The following is a 27,558-nucleotide window of genomic DNA, read 5'->3' as shown; positions in this document are numbered from 1 at the left end:
CAGCAGCTACAGGAAACAAACACATTCAGCAAAAATATGCTCCTCCAAATGAAAGCAAAATAAAGACATTTTCACAAAAAAGGAATTCACTAGCAAACCTGCAGTTACAAAAAATTAAAAATTAAAAAAATTAAAAGGAGTTGTTCAGATAAAGGGAAATGACCCCAGACAAAAATAAAAGCAACGATGAACACTGAATACAGTAAATGTATGAGTTAATACAATGACTGTTGACTGCACAAAATAAAACAGTAATGTCTCAAAGTATGGCAACAATAATACAAAAGGAGGAAGTGGGGGTAAAAATGGTGTCATCTTTATAGTAACCACTACAGGAAGAGTAAAAAGAATTTTTAAAAAGTTGATAAAAGGAATTGAATAAAAATATTTGGTTAATCCAAAAGAAGGCAAGAAATAGAAAATGAACAAAAACAGGCGTTATCAAAAAACAACAGTACGGTGGTAGACATAAACCTAATTATATGAGTAATTACACTGCTACAATTAAAAGACAAAGTATTTTTAGGAAGAATTCACTTTCCCATTAAATGTAAATAAAAAGAAAAGTTGTAGATAAGACTCTCCATTTGCCAGTAAGAGTATAAAATGGCATAAAACTTTCTTTTTTCATAACATCTTGTCAGCTTTTGCAGGCATATAATTCCATATATTTAAACCCCTGGTTTAAATGACCTGGAGCAGTTACCAGTTCCTGCACTGAGCCAGTCCTCACTGATACAGACAGTAAAAATCAGGAAGACTAAAAACATCAAAACCAAGAAAACTGGCAAGATAACTATAAAGAAATAAAGTAAGGAGAAACAATACAAAAGTATACAAAACTTAAAATTGTTTTAAAGTCACAGAATTTTCTTCTAAATGTAATTTTTAGACCAAATAAAAAGTAAGAAAAGTGTTTTACTTCCATTCTCTTGACCAGGGATCAGCAAACAACATCCCACTGAGCAAATACAACCCCAACCCACTGCCTATTCTCAGTTTTATCAGAACACACCACACGTAGCATTGCCTAAGACTGCTCTTCTGCTACAAAGGCAAAGTTGAGTGCTCGTGACAGAGACGTTATGAGTGACAAAGCCTAAAATATTTACTACCTGCACCTTTATATGGAGTTTGCCAATCCCCACCTTTGACCATCCAAGTAGCAGGAACAAAATGCACATATCTCAGCATCCCCACAGCCTTGCACAGAAGCAGTCAGTGTTTATAATACTGAGACGATCAGGTAATGCTAACACCACAGCTCCAGATCCACTCAGAATCTTCTTTAGCTTTTCCACATTCTGTTTAAAACTAGTATTAATACTTCAAAAACAGCATATCTCATCACTAAACTATCTTTCATCAATTACGGAAAATTCTGTCACTCCTTTTCTTCTAGTCTCTCTACTCAGTCCTTCTGGAGCTCTGAATTCTCCTCAAACATCTTAACTGGTCTCCTATTTCCCCCCCTTCCTTATGTTGCACTCTGGTTCTCAGTTTAGCAGTACTTTATGTGCAAATTAACCTGAATTGTGTTCAAATGCCATCTTTTTTTCATTCCTTTAAGTTCCAGGTAATTCTTCTTTCCCCCCAGCATCTTGTTCTCCTCTTAAATTTTTTATTCTTTCTTTCACATTTACAGTTACTCCAAACTTGTTTATGTGACATGGTTTCTACCTGACAGCTCTATCCCTGCAGTCTGTCACGACTGGTGACTCTTACTTTATGCATGACATCCATGCTTTACCTGGGTTGAGAACACATGCCTCTACAGCAGTTCTGCATTTGCTGCTGTTAGGTGCTTTAGGGGCAATGCAGCCTGGAGACTATTTTATGTTAGTTTCTCAATTTCTAGATCCCCTAGGAAGTACAAGTAATACAAACTAGAGCCCCAAACATCCCTGAATGATCACTAATTCTCAGGAAAGATTTCTTCCTTCCCAGAGCCCAAGCAGACACAAGCTTCCTGTCGGGCCAGTCAATGGACTACTCAGTCAACCTCTTCGCTGGGAGTCTCACTCTCTTGAGAGACCAGATTGATTGATGAGCGGACCCACTCCCACTCCGTCTCACGAGGTCCTAAGCCTCACTGTCCATTCCTATGTGGGTTGTCAAAATCCACAAATAGCAAATGCCCCCAGGACAGGTACAGCATTAGCTCTATGACCAAATGAGCTGGGTTTCACACAGCTTTTATATGTAGCCCAAGAAATTTCTCTTACCTCCTCCAAGTTCAGTTATACACTTGTAAAACATTTTACTCTATTTTCTAAGGGTTTTATAGCAATAAGGTTTTAGGGTTATCTCTTCCACCATATTATCAAAACCCAAAATGAAACTGTAACATTACAAATAGTTACTCCTTATTCTAAGTCACCAATTAGGATGATCATTTGCTACTTTTGACCAACTGGCTCCTATTCCCCCAATTCTTGCTTCACCACCTCCCTCACAGCCATGTTTGACTAGCTGACTCCACTAACAGTAAGGAATATGGTTCCGGCTGGGTTAATTAGTAGAATCCCCTCTCTGGCCCAGGGATGGAAGCTGAGTTCAATTAGAAGAAACCCCAGGACTGGTTTGAAAAAGGGAACAAGAAGCTCCACTGGGCTTTCCCATAGGGCAGAGATAAAAAGGCTCCTAGTAAGGGACTGCTGGGAAGGGATAAACCTCACAAAGACAACAACAGGAGGAGTGGGACCTGTGACCAACACTAAGACTGTACTGAGGAAGTGAAACTGGGACCAGGAGGTATAGAAACTAGATCCTAGTCCCAACTGATAGAACTACCAGATCAAGCTTTGACCGAAACTAGTCCTATCCCTTGATTTTTCAGTTCCATGTACTTTACTCCTTGTCTAAGCCACTTTGAGTTAGATTTGTCAACTGAAAGCATTCTTGGTGACATGGAAAGATACCAAATGTTCAAGTTCAATAATGAAAACAAAATCTTACTTGCTTACCTGGATAACCAATTCCTTTGGCATTTGCATAGGGAACCCCGGAAGATCCAGGGCTATAAACAGGATTCATGATTTCAAGAACTAAAAGGGAAAAAAAAGTGATTTAGCCAAGCACTTTTGTTCTCAGATTTTTCTCCAGCATCAGTCCCAAAAGAGCAGGTAGCCAGAGCCCTTTCTACAAGAAAACGATGTATTTCATGCTGCTCCCAACCAGCAGAGAACAGAAAAGGAACGTGCAATGTCCTAATGAGTGCCCAACCAGGACATTATAAACTTTCCTTTACAACTCTCTTCAGTCCATCAGAAGCTATGGGGAAAATATCTCCACTTAAAACAAGGAAAACTGTACAAATAACCTAAATGTCCTTTAAAAAGGAAGAAAAATAGTTAAGTAAACCAAGATATATCCAGAGCATGAAATATCATGCTTTTTAAAAGGTGTTTAAAAACATAAGAATGATACAATGTTAAGTGAAAAAAAGAGGGTACAACACTGCACTATGCAATATGATCCCAAATTTATAAGCATGTGCACCTCCAGTGCAAAAGGAAATACATAAAAATATGAACAGTGACTGTCTCTACATGGGGTGAGTTTAGTGTTCCTTTTGCACTCTCCTGTATTTCTCAGATAACTTCTGTTAAATATATATATATATTTTTTTTTCCCTAAAAAAGACAAATTAGCTACAGCCCAGCAACTCTATTAACCCATTCAACGTTCCATCATTCACAATTTTTTTTCCTTCAAAGTTCAAGAACTTGCACAGCTACAACCATGGTTCTACCCCGTCCCCAACAGAAAAAAGATTCTCATTAGTATCTCCAGCAAGTTTCCTCTGAATTTTATCACCCAGTGTGTTCCTAAAGTGTGAGCTTTTGCTATTCCTCAACTGTTAAATCACTTACTGACTTGTGTGGTTGTAAAGATTAAGGTGATCTTTAAAATAAAAACCATGTGTGGGGGCAAGGGGTATATGGGAACTCTCTATACTTTCTGCTAAATTTTGCTGGGAACCTAAAAACAGCTTGAAAAATAGTCATTTTAAAATTAAACAAACAAAAAACCACACACACATAAAATGTGCATTTATTCACTTGCTTAGTGTCTGCCTTGCCCACATCCCCAATTAGAATGTAGCCCTAGGCAAGCAGAGAGCAGGCACTTGGCCCTCTTTACTGTGGCATCTCCAGCACCAACAGCAATGTCTGGTGCAAAACAGGTGCAACCACCTGCTGACTTGCTAAAACACTCAGGCACTTTATAACACTCTAGGTATCAAATTCTATTACAAAGACAAAAAACAAACCACTTCAAATCTCCAGCTCACCTGACTCACTTAGAATATTTACAACCAAGCAGTCCAGTACACACAGGATAATATCAAGTCACATCCTTCACCTCTTTAACAAGTTCTGATCTGAATTAGGAATAAATTGGCAACATCGGTGATTAGGACATCCATTACCTAAACAACTGTGTAATTTTTTTAAACTTCTAAACCAAAGCCAGATGCCAAATTTGCCATTACACCCTGGTCAACAGAACTTTCTGCAATGATGATGCTCTCTTCTATCTCTGTTGTCCAAATGGCAGCCACTTGCTATAAGTGAGTATCAAGCACCTGAAAAATGTGGCCAGTGTAGGATCTGATTAACTTTATCATATTGGACAGCACAGGTCTACAGACCAGAGTAAAGAGAAAACAAAGATAGGATGGCACCGCAATTAAACAGGAGAATTAACTGTGTGTTTTATCCCACAGGTTAGAAATAAACAAATTGGCAACTACCAATCCCCATTCCCTTGCACTTTTAACCCATTCTTGCTTGGCAAGTCTACAACCTAGAAACTGTAGAGGCCCTCAAAAATTTCATCTACTTCTCTGGTTCAACTATCATCTCTCAAGAAGTTAATACTTCCCAAAGTCTATTTCTCTGTTCTGTGCCAATATCTACTTTTATTTTCTTTTTTTTTTTTTTTTTTTTTTTTTTTTGTCTTTTTCGTGACCGGCACTCAGCCAGTGAGTGCATCGGCCACTCCTATATAGGATCCGAACCCGCGGCGGGAGCGTCGCCGCGCTGCTAGCGCAGCACGCTACCGAGTGCGCCACGGGCTCGGCCCTACTTTTATTTTCTTAATTGAATTTAAGATAAGCAAAACATTATGCAAAGGCCACAGAGAAAACAAAAGAACAAATCACAATCCTTCTGAGTTTACAATTTAGAAAAGCACTGCCCAACACAACTTTCTGCTAGGATGGAAATGTATGTATGTGCTGTCCAAATACAGTAAATAAATTTTTAGTTTAATTAACTTAAACAGTCCCATGTAGGTGATAGCTACTGAATTGGATAGCACAGGCCTATAAGGAATAAAACAAAACCCATGAATGATAGTGATACGGGGCAAAGAGTGTTATGAATCACAAGAAAATAAAGTATTCTGAGGGTTGAGGAGGGAGAACAATGGAAGACAGGGAGGAATGGTTAGGAAAAACTTGATTAAAGAAGAAGGCTTTTCCAATAAGCAACAGATACGATACCAACTGGCCATGGAAATGAGAAAATGGGAGATACATTTTAGGAATACTGAGTTACTAGGTTTGTCTGGAGATTAGGCTACATGTAGGGAAGCAGTAATGGATGATTATGGAAACATAGGTTAAGTTACAACCATCAGGTGGAGACGCTTAAATGTGAACTGAGCAGGAGCTGTCATTTCGTAGGCAATTAACTTCATGTATACCATAGCAGTTACACAGAGTTACCACATGACCAAACAATTCTACTCCTGGGTATATACCCAAGAGAAGTGAAAACATATGACTAAAACCAAAATTTATATGTGGATGTTTATAACAGCATTATTCATAACAGCCAAAAATTGCAAACAATCCAAATGAGCACTGAACATCAGGCAGCTCTCCTTCCATGACCTGACTTACACTCTAGAACACTAATAATACAATTCTACTCTACACTTGCCCCTAAAAAAATTTATAAAACTGTATTTGAATCCTAAATACCATAAGTTTCAAACTACCAGAAGTTTCCTGAAAACATTTTTACTTCCCCAAGGTCTAATAATAAATATTCCCTAAAATGATTTAAAAGTTTTAATGAATTAAAAATTACAAGTAGACAAATATAAGATTAATGGGGGGAAAAAAAGGTTGTAGTTGCCTCTCTAGTTTGACAAAAGGGCTTGCTTTGTTGAAAGCCAGTAACATAACATACACATTTGTCTGTGAACAAATGCCATAAAGCCCTAAGTTACTTGTTCAAATGATGAAGGAAATTTCCCCCAAAATTGTGAATCCAAGGGCAGGGAAAATATCTTGTTCAGCATTCCACACCTCACACAGTGCTTGGCACAGAGGGAGCTCTTAAATACTTTCTGAATGTTCCTAAATAACTGAAGAACTATCCAACAGAAAATATGAAACTTTTCATAGCAATAAATATTAACTTGAGACATTTATTCAAAATGTAATTCAGAATTGTCAAAACATATCTGTTTATTGATTGATTAGTGGACTTGAAACCTGAATCCAACAATCAATCTTAACATCACTAAGTGGCAAACAAAACGTTATGTGATGGAAATATGAATTACTCTATCACCTAAGATTTACTGCTACAAAAATCAAATGGACCCTGTATGTCCAAACTTCAGTTTATAGGAAAAGACTGGAGTTGGAGGAATATGCCGAATGACATCATGAAGCAATCAGACAAACCCCTAAGGTGAGGCATTCTAGAGGATAAATGACCCAGTTTCTTCAATAAATTAATGGTCTGAAAAAGGGGGCGGAGGGTGAGACAGTTCTAGATTAAAATAGATTTAGCCATAAAAACAATAGGTGGATTTTGTCTGAATTCTGAGTTAGACTGAAAAGAAAAAAAAAGTAAAAAGCTATTCTAAGGATATTTGGGACACAACTGATTAAGGGCTGGGTATCAGATGGTATTAAACAATAAAGTTTTTAAACTGTAACAATAAATATTATGGTTATGTATAGATTTATAATTTTTTAGAGATAAACACTAAAGTACATAAGCATGAAAATGACATAATGTCTAATTTAAAGTACTTCTACAAAAAAGGACAAATATAGCAAAATGCTAATAATTTTTACACTAAGATGTTGGGTATAGGGTTGTACATTTTGTTGTATTTTAAATTTGTATAATGAAAAAAGTAAAGAAAAAACCCACCATCACCAATCTGCCTGGATTCATCAGAAACCACCAATTCCCAGTCTGATTTGTTCGTGGACCAAGGACCCCAATCTCAAGGCTGGATCCAGATGGTACCACTTTTAAAAAGTTTCCCATTTAAAATGACTCAACTGTCAGAATTCCTATGGGTGGTTTAACACGTGCATCAGAATAGACAGATCTCAGATTTACCTTTAAAATGATGACAGCAAAATTTCAAACTGAAAATCCAATAATAATCAGAAGTATATCTTTAAAATGAAAGACTCATCACCATACTTTCTCTAGCTTTAATACGTATCATGATCTAAACAAAGTTCCCACACAAAATATAATTACAAAATTTTGAAGGCCTTATATTTCAGTATTTCATATCAACAAACCTAATTTCAAGGAGCTTAAATTTTTTTTTTAGTTGAAAGATAATTGATTATACATGTTTCTGGGGTACAGAACTGAATTTCAGTAACTGTGACAATATGTGGTGGTCAAATCAGGATAATGAGTAAATTCATCATTACAGGATGTAATCATTTTTTTGTGGCCCTTTACCAAAAACTCTCTAATCCCCCCTCTCCCTCTCCCACTTCTAGTAACCTCAGTTCTGTTCTCACAAGGAGCTTAAATTCTATCTCTTGAAGAAACCAATATACAAGATACAATACTCTTTAGATAATAACCAACAATGGAAATTCTCAGTAATGTCTGTCATCATCAGGAAGAGCATACAATAAGAGTTTTCCACTCCCCCAAACTCTACTTTCACTACCAAGGTTCCAAGGTTTGCAATCTACTGGGAGAAATTCATGTATTTATGCACAGTACAAACAGACAGACTTCAAAGTTAAAGACATACAAACACAGACATGAGTTAAGTATTACTCTTACATTGTCCTGCTGTTTTAAAATTGTTCTCAACTGACCCAGGAAAAAAAACTGTTTATATTAGATAGGTTTGGTAGACAAACATTTCCATTTAAACTACATTAAAATATTTTTAAAATGCACTGTAGATTTGTTTTCCGACTCTAATTCTCTACCTCTGTGGCATTATACTACTCTTACTTTCCAGATGTCTGGAATACAAATTTTGGATTACAATTCTGTCTAACCATAAAATGAAAATGAGTTGAAAAGCAGCTGTAGAGCAAATTCTACCAAACAGTTGCCTTACACACACAGCCTAATCCTTCCACTATTCCTAACAGCAGGAGGCAGGAAGAAGGGGAAACTTGCTAGGGCATTTCTAGTCACTGAGGCAGTCTTCAACTTAAAGCCTGCAGGGCAGCTTTCTACCAGACCTGAATTTTCATTAAGTCACAAACACAGCTAATTTTAAAGCTTTCTTGCACACCAACATGTTACATGAGTAACAGAAGCAAACAGTCTACCAAAGAAAGCCTGCTTTGTGAAGACTAAGAGAAGCGAAATCTTCACAATTTCCGCCACAGTAGCTTCTACTTAGATTACTCAATTCTTGGCTGTTAGCAAAAATAATCCATTATTTTTTTTACCTACCAAAGTTCAAAACTGTGTCCCTATTACTGCCAAAACCAAAAACTTGTATTTAACTAAAGTCTTTCGCCATTATATTTGAGAAAGTAATCTCATATTACACAGGAGAGTTTAATGAGTGAGAAGCATATAAAGCTTTTCATTTTAAAGCTTTCTTGCATGCCAAAACACTCCAAAATATGATTAAACATTAACCTTACACAATCCATTAGCTGCACACTTTACTTTCACATACACTATAAAAGGAAAATACCCTGATTGTGGACACGTTGTAAAGGTACACTCTCTTTTCCAAAGTTAACCCAGGCTGTGCCACGAAATGTTCTTCCTAAGGAAAACCTTAAAAGCCTAATTTAAATAGTGCCTTTTCAAACTGGAAGGAGGACGCTGAGTTTCCGCCAAGCAAATGGATTTTTGTGGGTAGACAAAGTGAGCAATTATACACTCGAAACGATTAAAATCACGAGAATCCTAAACCCGAGTTACAGAAACGACATCCTATTGCTCCCCCGTTTTTCATACTCCTTCCTGATCTGTCCTAACTCCGACCTTTAGAAGGCCGAGAGACCATTCCACTCCTCATCTACCACCTGGACAGCACACCCACGACGCGCACAGCCGCCGCACCTGCCCGCGCCTGGGATCCGCGCCGAGCCTCGCCCCCGCGGCCCCCGCCGGCCCGGCCCGCGGGACAAAGCGCAACCGGGCCCAGGCGCGGGCGACCCCGAGCCGCGGGCCCGACCTTGGCGCCGGGCCGGCCGCACAAAGCGCCGCACTTCCGGCTGGGCCGCGCCGCCGCCAGGGGACCGCCCGTCCGGGGTCCAAGGAGGACGCGCATCAACCCAGCCGCCAGCCCCTACTCACCGCGCTGCGGCGGCGACGGCCTGGGTCGCGGTGACCAACGCACGCCGGCCCGGGGCCGGTCGGTCGTGGGGGAAGTCGAGAGGCGAGCGCCGCGGAGGCCTGCTCTGATGAGGGGCAGAGCCGCTAGGCCCCGAGTCTCCTCCGCCTCCCAGATGCCGCGCTCCCGCTCGCTCCGCTCGGCCTGGCCCGCCTCTCCGCAGCCCGCGCTCCCCGCCGACGCTGCGCAGCCACCGGAGCAGCCGACCTCACTTCCGCCCGGGGCTTGCCGTGGCGGCGGCGCGCCGGGCACGTGACTCAGTGGCGTGCGCGCCCCCACCAGCGTCCGCCCGATGCCCGGATGGACCAGCTCGCGGGTGGGGCGGAGCCGGGGACCTGTCTGGGACTGCAGGCCGTTTCTTGTGGGCAGTTTCTTACGCTGTTTTTCTGACGTTTCTGTTAATGCAGCATGGAGGAAAAGAACGTATTGGAACATAGGATAGGTTTTTATTAACTTCTTGTGAAAAGAGTATAGTTGATTTCGCATTTTTGAAACAGCTCCCGCCCCACTAGACGCCAGAGTGCGGGGGTCGTGGGTCGCCCCTGGGCCTGGGGAGGGGTTGTTCGGTGGTGACCGCCGGGCGCGTCGAGTGGCCGGGAGTCTCCTACGGCGGAGGCGCGGCCGGGTGTGCCGCGGGGAAACTCAGTTCCACCGGGCGGCGGGTGGGCTGGCGGCGGGGCCGGAGGTCTCGACGGCTCGGAGCCGTCCCGGGGGCGCGCCGTCTGCCGAGCACTACGTTGAGTGCTCTGCGTTCATTAAGTCACTACACACTCGTGATGACTCACATTACAGATGAGGAAGTTAGATGCCAAGAGGTTGACTTCTTCAAGAACGCTCCACTAGTAAGGAGAACCCAGGATTCAAGCCCCAAGGGCTGGCTTCAGTGTGCTTGCTCTGAACTTTCAGCTGAAAGTAGCTTTCAGCTTTCCTAGAGCCGTTCTTCCTTTCCCTGTCACACAAATGGACCCGCAAATTCCCTGCCTAAGCTTGGTGAGGGATGGGTGAGGTTGCTAGAGCCCAGAAAGAGCAGGACCACCCCGTGGGCCTGGATTTAGCGGAAAAAGCCCAGTCAGTCTACCCCGCCCCGCCCAGGAAAAGAGCAACCCGGGTCTTGAACGACACCAGCTTCGGTTCCAACTGAAGGTTGTTCTATTGGCGTCTGCAAGGTTTCAGGGCGGGTAAAGATAGCTACAAAGGATGCAACTTCTAATGTACTGTACATGTTGATCGTTTTAAATAAAATTGGGACATTACACTTTTAAACATATCCATTGGAATATAAACACCACGGTGATTTGATTCCCACTATTTTCCATTTTAAAAATACGTGAATAAGTTGTAAAACAGTACAAAATTTTATCATTCCTTTTTCACCTTGAACACCCATCTCCATTCCCTGCCCCCACAGAATTTTAATATGTGTAAGTTGAGATTTGTTTGTTTTTTTCAAAATCCCTTGTTATTTGTCAGCATAGCGAGAAAATGCTGCAGTAATAGTAGAGGAAATGCTGCAGTAACAATAAGCCCAAAATCTCAGTGTCTTGACACAACAGAAGTTTACTTCTTTCTCACTTAAGCATCAGGTCCAAAGCAGAAGGGATCATCTAAAAGACCACACGGACAATAAGAGAATTCAGTAAGAAACAAAAATCAAAATGAAAAGCAAAAAATGAATAACTATCGTGTATCTAAATAACAATTTAAAAGATATATTGGAAGAAAAGATCCACTTTATACAGCGTTATTTGTAGGAAAAATAACCAAACGTATATAAATGTAACAATATTTATGTTTATAAATTTTATATTTTTATATTAATGTTATATAGAGAGAATACATTTAAAATTTTTTCCGGATTTATAAATTTTTTATAAATATTCTAATACCTACCAGGAAACTTTTACAAGAATTGTGCAAGATCTTCATGAGTAAAATTTTAAATAGCTACCGAAGGGCACAAAAATATACTTAAACACATGGGGGAAAATATAACATTCTTTGATAAGTAGACTTAAAGTCAGAAAGATGTCAATGTTCCCTTAATTAATGTATGAGTTGAACACAATTCTAATAAAATACCAATAATTATTTTTAATTAGATACAATGATTCTAATTTACATATGGGGAAAAAATCAAGAAAAATCAAAAGCAAGGATATTTGCTATGAAAACTTTGATACTAGGGAGGGGCCTCTAGACCTACCAGATATGCAAACTTATTTAAAAGCCTCAATCAATAAAGCATAATGTCTGTACTGGCTGGTTTCCCAGTAGGTTAGCCCACAGCCTTGTAACACCAAAGTGGAGTCACAGATTCGGATCCCTACACTGGCCAGCTGCCAAAAAAAGTAAAAAATAAAAATAAAAATAAGCAGAATGTCACTAATGCATGAATATACAAATCAATGAAATATAATAGAAAATCCAGAAATAAAATTTCTGAAAATCTAAGTAATTTGGGGAAGTTGGTATTTGATAAAGATAGCATCTGAAAGCACTGGGGATAAAGACGGACTGTTCAATAAATGGTATTGGGACAAAAATACGCCCATCTGAAAAAATATAAAATTGGATTTATAACCCACACCATATACCAGGATAAAATCCAAATCAAAAAAGGTATATATGGGGCCGGCCCTGTGGCGTACTCGGGAGAGTGCAGCACTTGGGAGCGCAGCGGCGCTCCCGCGGCGGGTTCGGGTCCTATATAGGAATGGCTGGTGCGCTCACTGACCCTTACCGGTCACAAAAAGACATGAAAAAAAAAAAAAGCATATATGTATAGCCATAGAATTATAAAAGGAGAAGAAGGAAACATGGGGAAATTCCTTTTTAAGGTTTGAGTGAAAAAAGCCTTTCCAACTATCACTCAATGTTCAGAAGCCATGACTATGACCAAGTTTGGCTGGCAAAAAACACCATAAGCAAAGTCAAAAGACAAACAATTAACAAGAAAGAAATAGTCCCAATGCGTACCATAGACAAGTGGCTAATTTTTAATATTCCAAGAATTTCCAGCAGTCACTAAGAATTAAAGAAGTCCTACAGCCCAATAGAAAAATGAGGAAAGTTCACAGAAAAGGAAGTACAAATGGCTCTTAATCATATAAAAAAAAAAAAGTAACCCCATTTACAGAAAAATGCAAGTTAAAACTCTTAGAAATAGTGTTTTTCACCTGATTGTTATATATATATAGAATACACTTAAAATTTGGGGGGGATTTATAAATTTTTTATAAATATTATAATACCTACCAGTAAAAATTGACAGTGTCTTCTATCAATGAGGCTTATAGAGCTAGGGCTAGGGTCTGGAGCTCACAGACCCCTCAAGCCGTTCACAACCCTTCACACGCAGGACTATGAGCTAGGTAACTGGCAAAAAGGTCTTTGGAGCCTTGGTTGAAGAAGGAGTCTTTATTCAGCACACACACATCTAATACCTAGGCAGTCCAAAGAGAAACTCTGAAACTCAACTACTACTGGCAAAGTCCAAAGAAAAACTGAGCATCTGCCAGCAGAGTAAACATGTTCTGTTTTTAGACGTGAGCTCTGCTGGCCAGCCTGCTTCACAAACTCAAGAACACACAATAGCAAGTAACCAAAAAGATACATGGGTGCACATGCACACCAACTCCACCCACACACAACTTGTTTACAGGAAATGTGCTGCTTGACCCCCAACCAGACCTGAGCCAGGGAACCTCACCAAATTATCACATTTTCCTCACAAGTCTTCTGGGAAGCATGCACTCTTAGGCATTGCTGGGTTGGAGAGGAGACCATCCGATGATGTCTGTTAAGACAAACACACACAAAATTTTTCACCCAACAACTTTACTTCTTGGAGTTTATCTGCAGAGATACTTGTAGATGTGTGAAATAAAATAGATCTGTGCTTATTCATTGCAGCATTTGTATAATAGTAGCAAAACACTGGAAACAACCCTCGTGTCCATCTGTAGGGGAATAACTAAAACTCTCATCCACACACTGAAATACTCTATAACTGAAAAGAGAAATAAAGAACCTTTCTATGAACTGAAATGGAAATATTTCCAAGTTAGGCCCTGCAGTGAAAAAAGCAAGGAGATAGAACTGTGTTAAAGAACATTGTGTAAAAAGGTGGAAATGAAAAAATATATCTGTATTTATCTGTATTTATAAAATATTGTGATATTTACAGAAATAGTGAAAAATATTCAAAGAAATTAACAACAATGAATACCTGTGATGAAGCTGGGATAGAGTGGGCCCTGAGCAGATAGGGGACAGGGGTGATAGAGATAATTTTTGTGTTTGGTTTTTAAAAAAATTTAAACCATGTGAATATATTACCTGTTCTGAAATTAAATTTGAAATAAAAATCTCATATATTTTTGATGGGAGTGCAAAATGTTATTCACTTTGGAAAAAGATCTGGTTATTTCTTGTAAAATGAAATATGCATCTATCACTCTTGCAAATTGTATCAAAGGAAAATGAAATCATACATCCATGTAAAGACTTGCACAGAAACGTTCGTAGTGTTTTTACTCATAATAGCCCAAAACTGGAAAGTGTCTATCATCAGGGGAGCAGCTAAACAAGCTCAGGGGTAGGCTGGGGTTCCTTGTGAAAGCCAAAGGACAAACTTTCAGGAATTATGCAAGCCCGTTGTCAAGCACAGCCATTAAAAAAATCATATAGTATAAACTTAGTAGAAACAAAGAGAATATATGCTCAAAGCTCATTTTTTCCCAATTTATTTTATTATCACCTGTGTCCTTAACACTCTTTGCATTTAATGCATCTGCCTGTGGACATGCTACATAGCACCGTGCTGCTGGCCACCCCTTCTTACCTCCCTTCGGTGATGTCATGTTGGAAACCTAAAATCAGCCATGGTAGGAATATTTACCCCATGGAACTCATCAAATAATACTAGACAGGGTTTGATCTACTGTTTGTTAATTTTCTAGACTTCAGAATGTGATGGAAAAATATGAATAATGCAGATTAAACTTAAAACTGGGTGGTGTCTGCAGCCATCACATTATGAATAGCACAAAAAAATTTAGGAAGTAGCCTTCTAGTTTCAAAACCTGTTACTAAATTCATGAAGTCACTCATGTCATTGATAGAGAAGTGAAGTTACAATATGGTTATTTTATTTTAATATTACTAGTTAACATAAAGAAAAGTATCAGTCAATATTCATGTCAAGCTAACCCAGAGAACTATGAGACATAATAATAAATTGTTGTTTTAAGCCACTAATTTTGGGGATGCAGCAATAGATAATCAGAGCAGCCCTCTCTTGAACAGCAACCCAACTACCAGTCCCAGGTCATGAGATCAATCTAGTGAGTCATTGTTTACATTTAAAAAATGAACTAAAACACAGAATAAGAAAATAAGATGCATGACACAGAGTAAGGGTAAGTATTGTTTTGTAATTCTTTTAGGATATATATATGTATATATATATTATTGTGGTGATTAATTTTATGTGTCAACCTGGATGTGCTAAGGGATGCTCAGATAGCTGGTGAAACATTATTTCTCTGTGTGTGTGTTTCTGGAAGAGGTCAGCATTTAAACCAGTAGACTAAGTAAAGAAGATCCACCTTCTTCTGTGTGGGTGGGCCACCATCCAATTGGTAGATGGTCTGAATAGGACAAAGGGTAAAAAAAAAGGGGGGGGGCAATTTTTCTCTCTCTGCTTGAGCTGGGACATCCATCTTCTCTTTCCTTTGGACATCAGAGCTCTGGTTTTTGAGCCTTTGGATTTGGACTGGGACTTACACCATTGGCTCCGTTGATTCTCAAGCCTTCATGTTTGTGCTGTAGCTACACCACTGACTTTCCTAGTTCTTCAGCTTGCAGATGGCAGATAGTGGGACTTCTCAGCCTCCATAATCACATGAGCAAACCCTCAGCATAAATCTCTGTCTATATGTCTATACATATTCTATTGTTTCGGATGCTCTGGAGAACCCTGACTAATTCAGTTATGTACTGAGTTATGGAATAAATTTGTTTGTTATTTTTGGTGATAATCAAAAAGTTTGAAAATAATAGTCTAAGGTATTTACCTAGAAGTGGAATTGGTTGATCGTAGGGCACCTGCTTCTTAAAACTTGTTAGATAGTGCCAAATTGTATGAAGCTACACTATTACCAGTAAGATATGAGCTCTGGAAGCTTCACATACGTCAGACTTGAAATTTTTTTTTTGCCAATCAGACGGGTTTAACATTGTATCTCAGGGTGGTTTTAATTTCCATTTTTTGTATACATGATGTATATCCTTGTAAACAAATTTTGGTTGGAGTTTCTGTTTATTATGAGATAGTTGCCTCAAGGTAGAATTAGTGGTTTAAAGAGTTTGAACTATTTTAAAGCTCTCCATTGTGGAATATACTAACATTTATAAAGCAAATGTATTTCACAGGGCTTAACTTTTTAGAATCACCATATTACCAAATTTTTCTTCAGAAGAGTTGTGCCAATTTACAGATGCACAAACGTGTGTGCTGGTGGTCATCTCATCGAATCCTCACACATATTGAGCATCTCATTAAAAAATCTTTAAAATTTTGATAATTGAAAAACTGTATTTTTGGAGTTCCAGTCAAGGTGGTGGAATAGATGGTCCCCAGCACCACTCTCTCCCATAAATCAACCAATTTACAACTATAAAAAAGCAACAACAGCTAAGCTGGGGCTGCTGGAGCTCAGGGGAGGAGGAGGAGAGACCTATGGAGTTCATGAAGGCGGGAGAAGCCACAATGAGAGAAAGAAAAAACTGGTCGGAGCATTTTGAGCTGTGGCCACTTTAAGCCTCCAGCTGCTGACTGCATGAAGCAGGAGACAGCAAAAGCCACAGCTGTGCCCTTCTGATGGTGTTGCTTGGAGGCGGCACGGAAGAAGAGGGCCTTGGTGGCCCCCAGGACAGTAAGACCACTAATAGGGTTGCTGTGGACCCACACAGGAGTGAGGAGACAAAACAACCGAAAAAAAGGAGCCATTCAGAGGCTGGTGAGTCATCTCAAGGGACTGGTGCATGGCCCATCCCATGGGAAGTGTTTGCAGCATGGGTGGTGGGGGAGGCAGGCCCACCGGGAGAACACTTGGGCACAGCAAGGACAGCTGATCCACCCCCAAATCAGCATAGGACCACTCAGAAGAGACTGGTCAGGTACATTGAATTACATGGGATGCAGTTTGATGAAAAGACTCAGGCTCAGATCAGAGTTTCTATACAACCCGGGTGCAGCCAGAAGTACCTATAAGGTCTACTATTAAACCCTGAGCTGCACAAAAAACCTTTCCTAGGGAAACAGCAGCAAAGCAGTAATTTAGCCTAACCACATAGCTCCAGTACTGGTTCCCACAGGAAGTTCCCCCATTTTAGAAGTAAGAAAGGACAAAAAGTTAATTCTGGCCCAGGCACATTACCAGCATGTTGGGGCCTGCCAGAGGACCTGAGGCATGGATCTGAGGATCGGACCTCCCCCTGACATCCAGGTACATCGCCAGTGCCTAGGGGCCCTCCTGGGGACCTGAGGCCTGTAGCCAGGGACCAGACCCCCCCTCCCACAACCAGGCACAGCACCAGTACCTTGGGGCCTCCCTGGGGTCCTGAGGCATAGAGCTGGGGACTGGAGCCCCCCACAACCAGGCACACTGCCAGCGCCAAGTAACATGCCAAAAACATCACCTCCATGTGGGTGGCCCACCACAGCCACCACAATAACCATGGCTGCCAAAAGTGGCTAGATGCCACAACCATCATGCAGATGGTCCACAAGCCACTGTAGTGCATTGACACAAGGAGAGTCACCTGCAGAGACCAAAGAAAAGAAGAGGATGTCTCTCTCCACAAAGCCTATTCCAGAGTGACAGAAGAAGCATCTGTTCTATGATAATATTGGGGGACCTGAACACACCTCTCAACATTGGACAGATCATCTAGGCAACAAATTAACAGAGTAACCTTTACTCTTTCAGAAGGAGAGAAGAAATCTAGAGTTATCAGAGGTGGAAAGTGGGAGGGAGGGGGGATAGGGGGAGATTGGACAAGGGGCATAAAGAATAAGTACAATTTGTAACAATAGATACTAGTAATATTGATATGATCAACATATGTCAACATTGAACCCCCAAAATATGTATAATCAATTATGATTCAATAAAAATTTTAAAAAAGAAAAGAAAAACTGTATTTTGTTTGTTTTAATTTGCATCTGTTAGATTGCATGCCAGATTCATTTAAAAATGTTTATCGCATTTGCATTTTCTCATCTGTGAATGATTTATTCATGTATCCTTTGCCTGTTTTTGTATCAGAGTCTTAGTGTTTCCCTTGTCAATCTATTTGAGTTTGTTCATTCTATAAAATGAGGATTTAATAGGAAAATACCACTGTTTCTGTTCACCACCTAACTAGAGGCAAAGTTTTGGGGAGTACAAAACTGTTTGGGTTCAGCATGTTGGATTAAGCATACGAATCTACCTCTCCTCCCTTCCAAGGCTCTAATAAGGTAAAAGAAAAGGTATTTTCTAAAAGAATGAATCTTTACTGGTCCTGGAAAATAAGTTAATGGTACCAGCAATTGACTGGACATTTTGACATGGTTGAGCATAATAGCAACTGAGGTTGGGGCTTTGGATCCAAATGGGAGACCAAGAGCACACTTTTGTCCCTCCTTAGACTCTTGTGAAATAGATGATAGATGTTCAACCATTAATAGGCAGCACAGCAAACAAGCCCTAGCAGAGGCATGGGTGGGGTGGGGAAGGGCAGGCACTCACTTTCATGTGGATGGATGAAACAGGTGGAAAAGGCTGGAACCCAGAGCAGGTATGGTGGGGTACAGAAAGTGAGAAAAAGGCCTGTAAAGAGGAACATTAACTGCAAGCTGCATGTTCCACAGCTGTGTCCCCTCTCATTCTACCATTCCTGTGTGCATGGAAGCTTCATGTCTCTAGTGGGCAAAAACCCAACTGATCTCCTGAAAGAAATTGATTCAACTGTCTGAAGAAAGCCAAGGCGTCTCAGTAGATGTTGAGGGCAAAATAAAGTCAAATGTAGACATGCAAAAACTCATCATTTCCCACCTAAAAAAAGGCAGTTCCAGAGTTTCCTTATAGGAGAAGTGAAGGTGCAGCCAGCTGCTTGGAAGATCTTCCTAGTCCTGAGCTGGGCTCTGCCCTCTTTTCTCACTAGGACTGTATGACTATTTGGGATGGATTTGGTGTGCTGATGAAGATTGCAGGGCATCTGAAGTCCTACTGCTCCACTGTAAGTGCCTCCTCTGCCACTTTTACACATATAAAAAGTTCCTTGAGATACTCCAGAAAAAAACGAAAACAAATGGAGTAAAGGAGAGAACATGGGCAGCTGTGATTCACTTAGCAAAAATAAAGGAAGCTAGAAATATAAGAGTATCCATTACCTCCTGTAACTTGGAAAACTCTCATTCCAAATTATGTGGAATGCAGTGGAGGAGATGTGGCAGTTTACTTCAAGCCCTATTTGGAGTTTCTTTTTTAACCACAAAAACTTATTTTTTTCAATAAAGAAAGTCATAATAGTAATTGGGACAAAAAATGGGGTAATCAGCAGCAGGTAATTTGATTTGACTGAGTTGGGTGCCATGGAGGTAGGGTGACTGATGGGTACAGAGTCCCTGAGTGGCTCCTCGACTTCCCCCTCTCAGGTTCAGACCAGAGGCTACAAGTCAGTACAGGCAGATGTAGGGCTGGAAAACAGGTCTCCTCTCCCACAGTGGTCTTCCTCCTTCTTCCTGGACTTTTCTTGTCGGTGAACTTGGACAGAAAGCCAATTTTACTAAATCAGAAAACTTACTAGGTGGCATTCTCTGCTCCAGTTCCTGGAATACCTACTTAAACTCAGCTGGTTTCAAATATTAATTTTTCCTGTGTCTAAGTGCTGTATATTCACTAAAGAAAATTTGGAAAGTGCAAAAAAAGTGGAAAGAAGAAATAAGTCATTCACAGTTCCATCACTTAAATATAATATGTTAGTATATTTTTGGATACTCCAAATCCCATCCCTGAAAGATCTCTAAGATTAACACTGAAGGTGGTCAGGGCTAAACTTATATCCTTGCTGAGAGTTGGTCAAGAAGCTTGGCCATGTAAGGCAATTTGCCCAAACTCATCCACGAGTAGCAGAACCAGGAAGAATTCCAGATGACTCCCGTCTCTGAAGTCTTGTGTTAATTAAGCCACACTATCTTGCAAACGATGAGGTTGCCGGTATCATAGGATTACTCACCCTGCATTTCTTTCCCCAGAGAGGATTAGAGTTAAGGCAAGAGCCTCTACTGGCAGAGTCTAGGGTTTTGAAGATGACTAACAACAAGTATTTCACAAAGTGTTTTTTTCTTTTTTTAAACCCCCCCCCCACTGTTTTTGTGGGTATAGTTTATATACAGAAAAGTGAACAAATCTTAAGTGTTCAGTTTGATAAATTTTTACTTACCCACCATTCAGATCAATATATAAAACATTTCCAGCACCCCAGGAGTAGGGTTGCCAGGAGGCGCCCTGAAGCCCCTTTCCAGGCAGTACCCCTGCCCCAACCCTAGAGACCCCACAGGGGCTTAAAAACATCTTAAAATATTAGTAGTAAAGATAATTAACATTTCCTCTTCCCCCTCCATTGTCTTTTTTTTTTTTTTTTGTAAATAAATTTTCATTTGGGAATACTTTTAGACTTACAGAAAAGTTACAAAGATAGTATACCCTTCACACAAATTCTAATGTTAACATCTTACCACGGTACATTTGTCAAAACTAAAAATTACTAATAATGACTATTAACTAAGCTCAGTACTTTACTAAGAATTTACAATTTTTTCATTAACATCCTTTATTCTGTTCCAGCATCCCAACCAGGACACCACATTGCATATGACAGTACAGGGGAGGCGAGGGGTGATACCTCTTCTCACCCATGGTGAGGGTCACAGCCAACACTCCTATAACAAAAGACAGGTTAGCAAGAAAAAAGTATGACAAATTTATTTAATCAAAGTTTTATATGAAACAGGAGCCTTCAGAAATGACACAAAAACCCAGGGGATACCATCCATTTTTTTGCTTAGTTTCAATGAAGAATGGACAGCCATGTAAGAAATGTGATTGGACAAAAGGATATGATCTAATAGTAATAGACTGAGTGGGGAACCCAGCAAGGCATGTCTGTTTTCACATTTGTCTTGTCCTCTCTGTGGAGCATTTCTTCCTCCTGGGTATAGGACAGGACCCTCCTGACATGGGAGTCTTATGATCTACCATCAGACAAGGTAGCTCAGAAAATGTATGGCCACCTCCTACACAGAAAGGTGGGGGAAGGTTAGAGTAATATTTTTAGGTTGAATGGCTTGCTTTGGGGAAGATGGGTTCTAGTTTCTATGCTCTGCCTTGGGGGAGGAGGAATTCTTCTTTCTCTGACTCAGGGGAAGAAAGGGGCAGCAGACAGGAGGGCAGGAGAAGTCAGAAAGGCTTTGCTTCTGAGGCTGCTTCTGAGTCCCTTCAGTCTCCTTTAGTTCAAAGTACTCACCATGACAAGGAGCTATACTTTGGGGTATCATGCTCTGCGGCTCAAAAACAGTTTTTCAGTCTTTTCTTGTTTTTGATGACCTTTATAGTTTTGAGGGGTATTAGTGAGGTATTTTGTGGAATATTCTCGAACTGGGATTTGTCTGATGTTTTTTCTCCTGGTTAGATTGGTGTTTCCGTTTGGGAAGAAGACCACAGGAAAAGTGCCATTTTCATCACATCATATCAAGAGCAAATACTATCAACATGTCTAAGCATTGCTGGTATTGACCTTATTCACCTGGCCAAGGTAGTGTTTGTCAGGTGTCTCCCCTTCCACACTGTAGTCTTAGGAAAAAAGTCAGTATGCATAGCTGTGGGTGGGAATTAATACACCCCTCTGAATAGGGTATTACTAATTAGAATTCTTCTGTAAGGAAAATATATCCCTTCTCTCACTTATTTAATCACTTATTTATATCAATACGGACGCTAGTATATTTTATACTCTAGGTTATAACTTAATTCTATGTTAATTTATTTTGTTGCTCAAATTGTTCCATGTTTGACCACAGCAAGCTCTTTCAGATTGATTCCTCTGTCCTTTGACACGCCTGCATTCTTTTTTTTTTTTTGAGCACTTCCTTACTTCTGGGCCGCAAGACGCTCCAGCTTCAGCTTGCTATGCCCCGGTCCCAGAGTCACCCACTTCTCTAAGGAGCCCAGGCCCCTTTTATCAGAGAGTGGTATTTGCAAACCAAGATCAGAGTGCCTACAACTCCTTCTTAGTTGAAAATTTAGCCTGTACTCAAGAAGAGTTGAAGGACTACAGTCCTGACCTCATCCCGGACGCCCCACCCCTCCCCCTTAGGGCCACCGAGACTCCCCGCCCCCACGACAACTGCCGGCACGCATGCGCGCTGGGGCGGTTACGTCAGGACGGCGGCTAGGGCGCTGGACGTTCCGCAGTCGGAGTAGAGGAAACCGGGCGGCGTCCTTGTCCTCCCTGCTCTGCTTCGTGAACCGCGGTCCGAGTGTTCGCAGGTGAATGTCCCCGTCCCGTGTGGGCTACTCCGGGCGCCCCGCCTCCGGCCCGCTCCCTCCAGAACCTCCCTTAACAGCTTCCCAGCCCGGGCCTCTCCGACGGGACCCCCCCCAATCCGCCCCCCACCCGTGTCCCCCCTCCTAGCCTTCCCTGGAGCGGCCCAGCCCCAAACCCTCCGAGTGGACGCCCTCCACCTCTGCGGTTTCCCGCATCCGCTCGCTTTCCCGGCGCTTCCTTCTGGCCTTTCTCACAGCCGCCCGGTCGCCCCCCACCTCTGCGGCTCCACCGACCCTCCCCCTCTTAGCCTCCTCGAGAGCCTCCCAGCCCCGAACCCCACCTCTCCGGTCCCTCGGACGCGTCCCCTTTCCCGGTCGGCCCCGCCGGAGCTCCCCTCTGCGGCTCCAGCCCTGCACCCTTGCTGCTCGCGAGCGCACCGCCGTCCGACCGCCGGGCCCTGCTGCCGCCTCCTTCCCGCCGCCCGCGGTCTCCAGGTGCCCGACCTCCGCCCCTGCGGCCCCTCCGCTCGAGGGGACTGGGGTCTTCTCAGTTCTCCCCTGCCGGAATGGTATTGAAGCTTCGCACTCGCGGGTGGGGCCGGTCGCTGCCTCGTTTCACCCGCTCTTGGTCCTGCAGTGTCTTTAGTTTTAGGTGCTTGGTATACATTATCTTATATCTTTTTTTATGTTTGGTTCTCTTACCCAATTAGATTGAGAACTTCGGAGGTGAGGGATTTTCCTTTCGCGCCGGCGTAGGGTTTTTTATTTTTCTTCTTGTTTAAGTCTTAAACGTAGAGCAGTTCACGTAAAAAAGGCTTCATAAATGACCGAGTAGTAAATTTCCAGTGTTTCAGGGTGGATGAAAAAAAGGGATGAGGTGGGACCGTCCCATTGTTAAAAAATCTAGGGAAACATGGTTAATTCAAAACGCCAATGACTCCTGGTCCAGGAGAATCTTTCATTTTTTTCTAGTGCCTCCCATTTGACTAGGAAATAGTGGAGCCACCTCCCGAGGGAGGAATATTCCACAGTCCTCTGTTGAGGGAACTAGTGCCAGTGCAGGAAATGACCTGTCTGAAGTCACATGGGGAATTAGGGACCAAGCTGGGACTGTTAACCGCCTGTTTACTTATGGCCCTCAATATCTGTTGAACAAATTAATGACCAAACCATGTAGGCACAGGCACACCTAAGTCTATGTGCCTGTGAAGTGGATGTATCTGCCTGAGGGCCTGTTTGTGCATGGGAACACCACTGCGACTGGCTCACTTGTCCTCAGCAGTGATCCCTGGGTCCAGGAAATTCCTAATCCTGGGCTGGTCTGCTGCAAGCTGATAGGATGTGGGACTTGAGAAGAGAACCTCTGGCTGGGCAGGTGCTTGTCTGGGCCTCCCTTGTGCTTGGCATTTATTCTATGTGGTAGTGATTTCTTTGCTTGATTCTTTACCCCCTTCACACATATCAGATGTGTGTTGCGGGATCTTCCTGGTAGGTAACGTAGTGTACAGACCATTGTTGGTGGTCAGTAAATGCTTATTGAAGGAGTCTGCAGAAAAGAACTCAGAATCTGACAGCAGTTCTTTCCTAGCATTGTATTTTAAGGGCGTTAGCACATTCCGTAAGTAAACTTCCTGATAATCTCAAGGACTGTGAGTATATAGTGGTACAAATAGGACAGATAACACCACTCTTGTAGTAATGTTATTCCTTGGGAAGGTGCGGGTTTTTCTTGGCTCCCTCTGAAAGTTTTGCTGTGCTTCTCAGCTTGCATTAATATTTATTTGCTTCTTTCCTCTTTTCTTACTGGATATTTCAAAAAATTAAGAATTACTTTATTAATATCAGTAACTACCAAAACCTGCAAAGAGTAGACTATTAAAAATATTACCAAAAGGGGGCTAGTTGAGCCAGTCTCGTTTTGTTGGTTGTATGTTTGCTTCCGAAGTTGATCATGGGAACCCAAAGTTTTTTTGACTCTTTGTCTTCTTGGCCTTTCTGACTTGTATTAGTCCGTTTGGTATTGCTGTAACAGAATACCTGAAACTGGGTGATTTATAAAGAAAATGAAATTTTTTGCTTATAGTTTCTAAGCCTGGGAAGTCCAAGTCTATCTGGTGGTGGCAACAGTGACCCAGGGGTCTCACATTGCAAGATGGTGGAAGGAGAGAGAAGCCAGAGAGAAACTCTGTTTTTTTAAAGCTCTCAGAACCACATCCTGACCACCATTTTTAATCCATTCACTACTGCAGGGTCCTACAACCCAATCACCTCTTCAAACGTCCACCTTTCAATTACCATAATAGCATTTCCCACCATCTTAACAGTCACAGTAGGGGCTAAGTTTGTAATACATAAAATTTGGGGGACACAATTCAAGCTTCACGGAGTTTTGGGGGGACACAATTCATTCCACTACATGCCCTTTGATGGTGCTTGTTTTATTTTAGGCTTGTTATTAAGCAGTGGTTCCCAGCTTCGAGTGGCCAGTGCAACATGTGAACTGACCTCTAAGCTGATGGGTCACCCAACCGTTCTGTCCCCTCTGTGGTTTTGGAAGATATCTGGGACTCCTCTTTGACTTTCCATTACTGTCCTTGAAGAAGAGAGATGAGTTTTCCTACTGTTCATAAGGAAACAATTTCTACAGCTAAAATAAGAGAGAGCACTAACTAAAGGAACTGGGATATTGTGAACGAGTCAGTTGTAGACAGATAACCCTGAATTCCAGCTCTTGGAACAAAATAGTAACATAATTATACCAGTTGTCACTTTTGGAGCATCTACTACAGGGCTGTTTGGACATATCTCATTTAATTCTCACAATAACCCTGTGAGGTAACTAGTCATGTCTTGTCATTCAGGCAAGAAAACCGAAGAGAGGTTTAGTATGTTGCCCAAGGTCATTTCAGTGAGTAAAAGGCAAAGTGGACTTCAGGCTCAGACTGTCAGATTCCAAAGGCAGTATTTTCTTTCTACCTGTTAAGTCAGTTTGTTTGTGTTCAGTGCTTTTCGAATGATTTGAATTCGAATTTAAAATAATTTGAATTGTTGGATATGGTTTATATTTTAAAGCTTTCTGTGGGTTTTATTGGTATGGAATTAATGTGGCCATTTTGCGGCTAGTTTACTAATATTTTATCCTCTAGAGAACAACAGCAGAGTTTAGACTTTATTTGATTAGCTTTAGTTTATGCATTAGATCCTGCAGCAGTATGTAAATAAAAATTGGATAGCCCTTATCCAAAAGGCTTGGGACCAGAAGTGTTTTGGGTTTTTTTTTTCTTCTTTCAGATTTTGGAATATTTACAGAATACTTACCAATTGAGCATCTCAAATCTGAAATCTAAAATGCTCCAACGAACATTCCTTTCAGCGTCATGTGGGTGCTCAAAAAGTTTTGGATTTTGGAGCATTTCGGATTTCAGATTTGGTATGCTCAACCTGTAGTGAAATAAATTATGTTGAGATAAATTATGGAGTGGTGTTGAATTCAGCATGCTAAGGCAAAGAAAAATGTTTCTTTTCATTCAGAGACTAATTTGGTTATGTATTCTGGAAGTTTTTTGTTTTCATTTTTACTTCTAGGGTGCAAATTCTGTCTCTTAAGGGCATTTAACTTAGTAAGTTTTCTAAGCCATTTGAGAAGCAGCCTGATGCCCTTGTTTCTTCTAGAATGTTTTGGGCAAATTTTAGTCATATGGATAGTGAGTAAATAATAGTGATAATAGTAATAGTAAGTAGGAATAATTGCTGTGGAAGCAGCCACCATTTATTGAGTTTTAGTAACTGTCAGGCACCATGCCAAACACATATATTATTCCACCCAATTTTCCAAACGTCTTATCAAATGGGTGGTGGCATTCTTATTTTGGAGATCAAAAAACTAAGGCTAGGAAAAGTTAAGTAACTTGCCCAAGGCAATTTATAACTGATTGAGCTAGGATTTGAACACAGATCTTTTGACTCCAAAGTCTATACTCATAAATGTTAGGCTGTATGAACTTTTAAAAGCATATGATCAAAATCATACTTTATGAATTTTGGTTGTCAAAGATATTCTCTAAGTTCCTCCCCTCAATTTAAAAACAAAAACAAAGAACTGTTGGAAGATTCAAATAGGTAGATTTCATCTAGGTTGGTGTTTTGTTTTGTTTTGTTTTTTGTTTTGGTATATTTGAAGATAATTTAAAGTATTGCTTACATGTTTTCATTTGTAAAAATAATACATGTACTTTAAACCTTAGGGTAAAAATCTTAGTCTCTTGCCCAACCCCTTTCCTTTAACTAGAGACAACCATATTTTTTTGGTGGGGGCAGTGGGCAGCTGACCAGTAAGTTCTGAACCTTTTACCTTGTTGTTACCAACACTGTGCTCTAACCAGCTGAGCTAACTGGCCAGCCCACATGCCTTTTTAAAAGTATTTACTTCCATATTTGTGGATATGATAAAACTGCTATTGATTTACATGTAATCTTTTCACTTCCCACAATATAAGACTTTTGGTGCCTTGGGAAACACTCTTCAATCCAAACCACCAGACAGTCAAAAACTATTAGATAATGTCATTTCCTTCCCACCCCCTCCGGACTACTTTGTTCTCCAATCTGGACTGATTGTATGTCCAGGCCTGCTGCACAGCTGTCTTTCTGGGAATTTTCTTTCTCTTGGTCCTTTACTGGATGAATCCCCTAGTTCATCTTGGTTTAGCCTGTCATTTGGTGGAACATGTTCTTCACTAGGTTCTGGAAACAGGGGTTCTAGCTTCCAGCAATATTGATAAAGATGCCCTCGGCCTTGCTAATTGCTGATCTTTTGTATATGTGACCTCTTTTTCTCTTTGGGAGTTTTTAGGTTCTCTTCTTTGATCGTAGTGTTTTCATATTTCACAGTCATCTACTTTACTGAGAATCTTTTAAAATTATTCCTGGACAGTCATTGGAGCTTTTGAGTCTAGAAATGTGTCATCCTGTTTTGGGAAATGTTTGTACAGTATTTCTTCTCCACTCTTTTCTCTGTGGTTTATTTATGAAACTCTCCTATAAGCCGAATATTTTGTATCCCAGGCTTATCTTCTATTTTTTTTTCCCCATCTCTTGGGTTTTTTCTTTATTTTAGAGAGATTTCCTCTTTTTTTTGGTAGAATCAAGATTTTATTTATTTATTGAAACCTGTGTACGGTGTGTGATGATCAAAATCATGATAATTACCATATTTATCATTACAAAATATAATCATTTTTGTGTACATTAATGAATTTCTTGCTAACCTCCCTCCCTCACCCACTTTCCCACCTCTAGTAACCACAGTTCTGAACTCTCCTTCTGAAAGGTCAACATATAATTTGTTTGTTTGTTT

General features: G+C 40.8%; 2 protein-coding genes across 4 annotated transcripts in view; one reads left to right on the top strand and one right to left on the bottom strand.

Annotated features, from left to right (window-relative positions):
• FAM168B (family with sequence similarity 168 member B) overlaps positions 1-9,831 on the bottom strand; it is a 34,848-nt gene extending 25,017 nt beyond the window's left edge. For both annotated transcript variants that reach the window (XM_063106574.1, XM_063106583.1), the window contains exons 1-2: positions 9,570-9,831; positions 2,967-3,047 (exon numbers count right to left, since the gene is read on the bottom strand). In XM_063106574.1, coding sequence (XP_062962644.1) covers positions 2,967-3,036 — 70 coding nt within the window. In that variant the 5' untranslated portion in view covers positions 3,037-3,047; positions 9,570-9,831. The remainder of the gene's footprint in view (positions 1-2,966; positions 3,048-9,569) is intronic.
• Positions 9,832-22,100: 12,269 nt separating this feature from the next.
• The window catches only part of PLEKHB2 (pleckstrin homology domain containing B2), a 42,412-nt gene continuing 36,954 nt past the window's right edge, over positions 22,101-27,558 (top strand). For both annotated transcript variants that reach the window (XM_063099525.1, XM_063099516.1), the window contains exon 1: positions 22,101-22,205. The gene's annotated coding sequence lies outside the window, so the exon portion shown is untranslated. The remainder of the gene's footprint in view (positions 22,206-27,558) is intronic.

Source organism: Cynocephalus volans, chromosome 1, assembly GCF_027409185.1.
Source record: "Cynocephalus volans isolate mCynVol1 chromosome 1, mCynVol1.pri, whole genome shotgun sequence".
NCBI lineage: Eukaryota > Metazoa > Chordata > Mammalia > Dermoptera > Cynocephalidae > Cynocephalus > Cynocephalus volans.
Note: the sequence above shows the minus strand (reverse complement) of the source record. Positions and strands in the feature narration are given on the sequence as shown.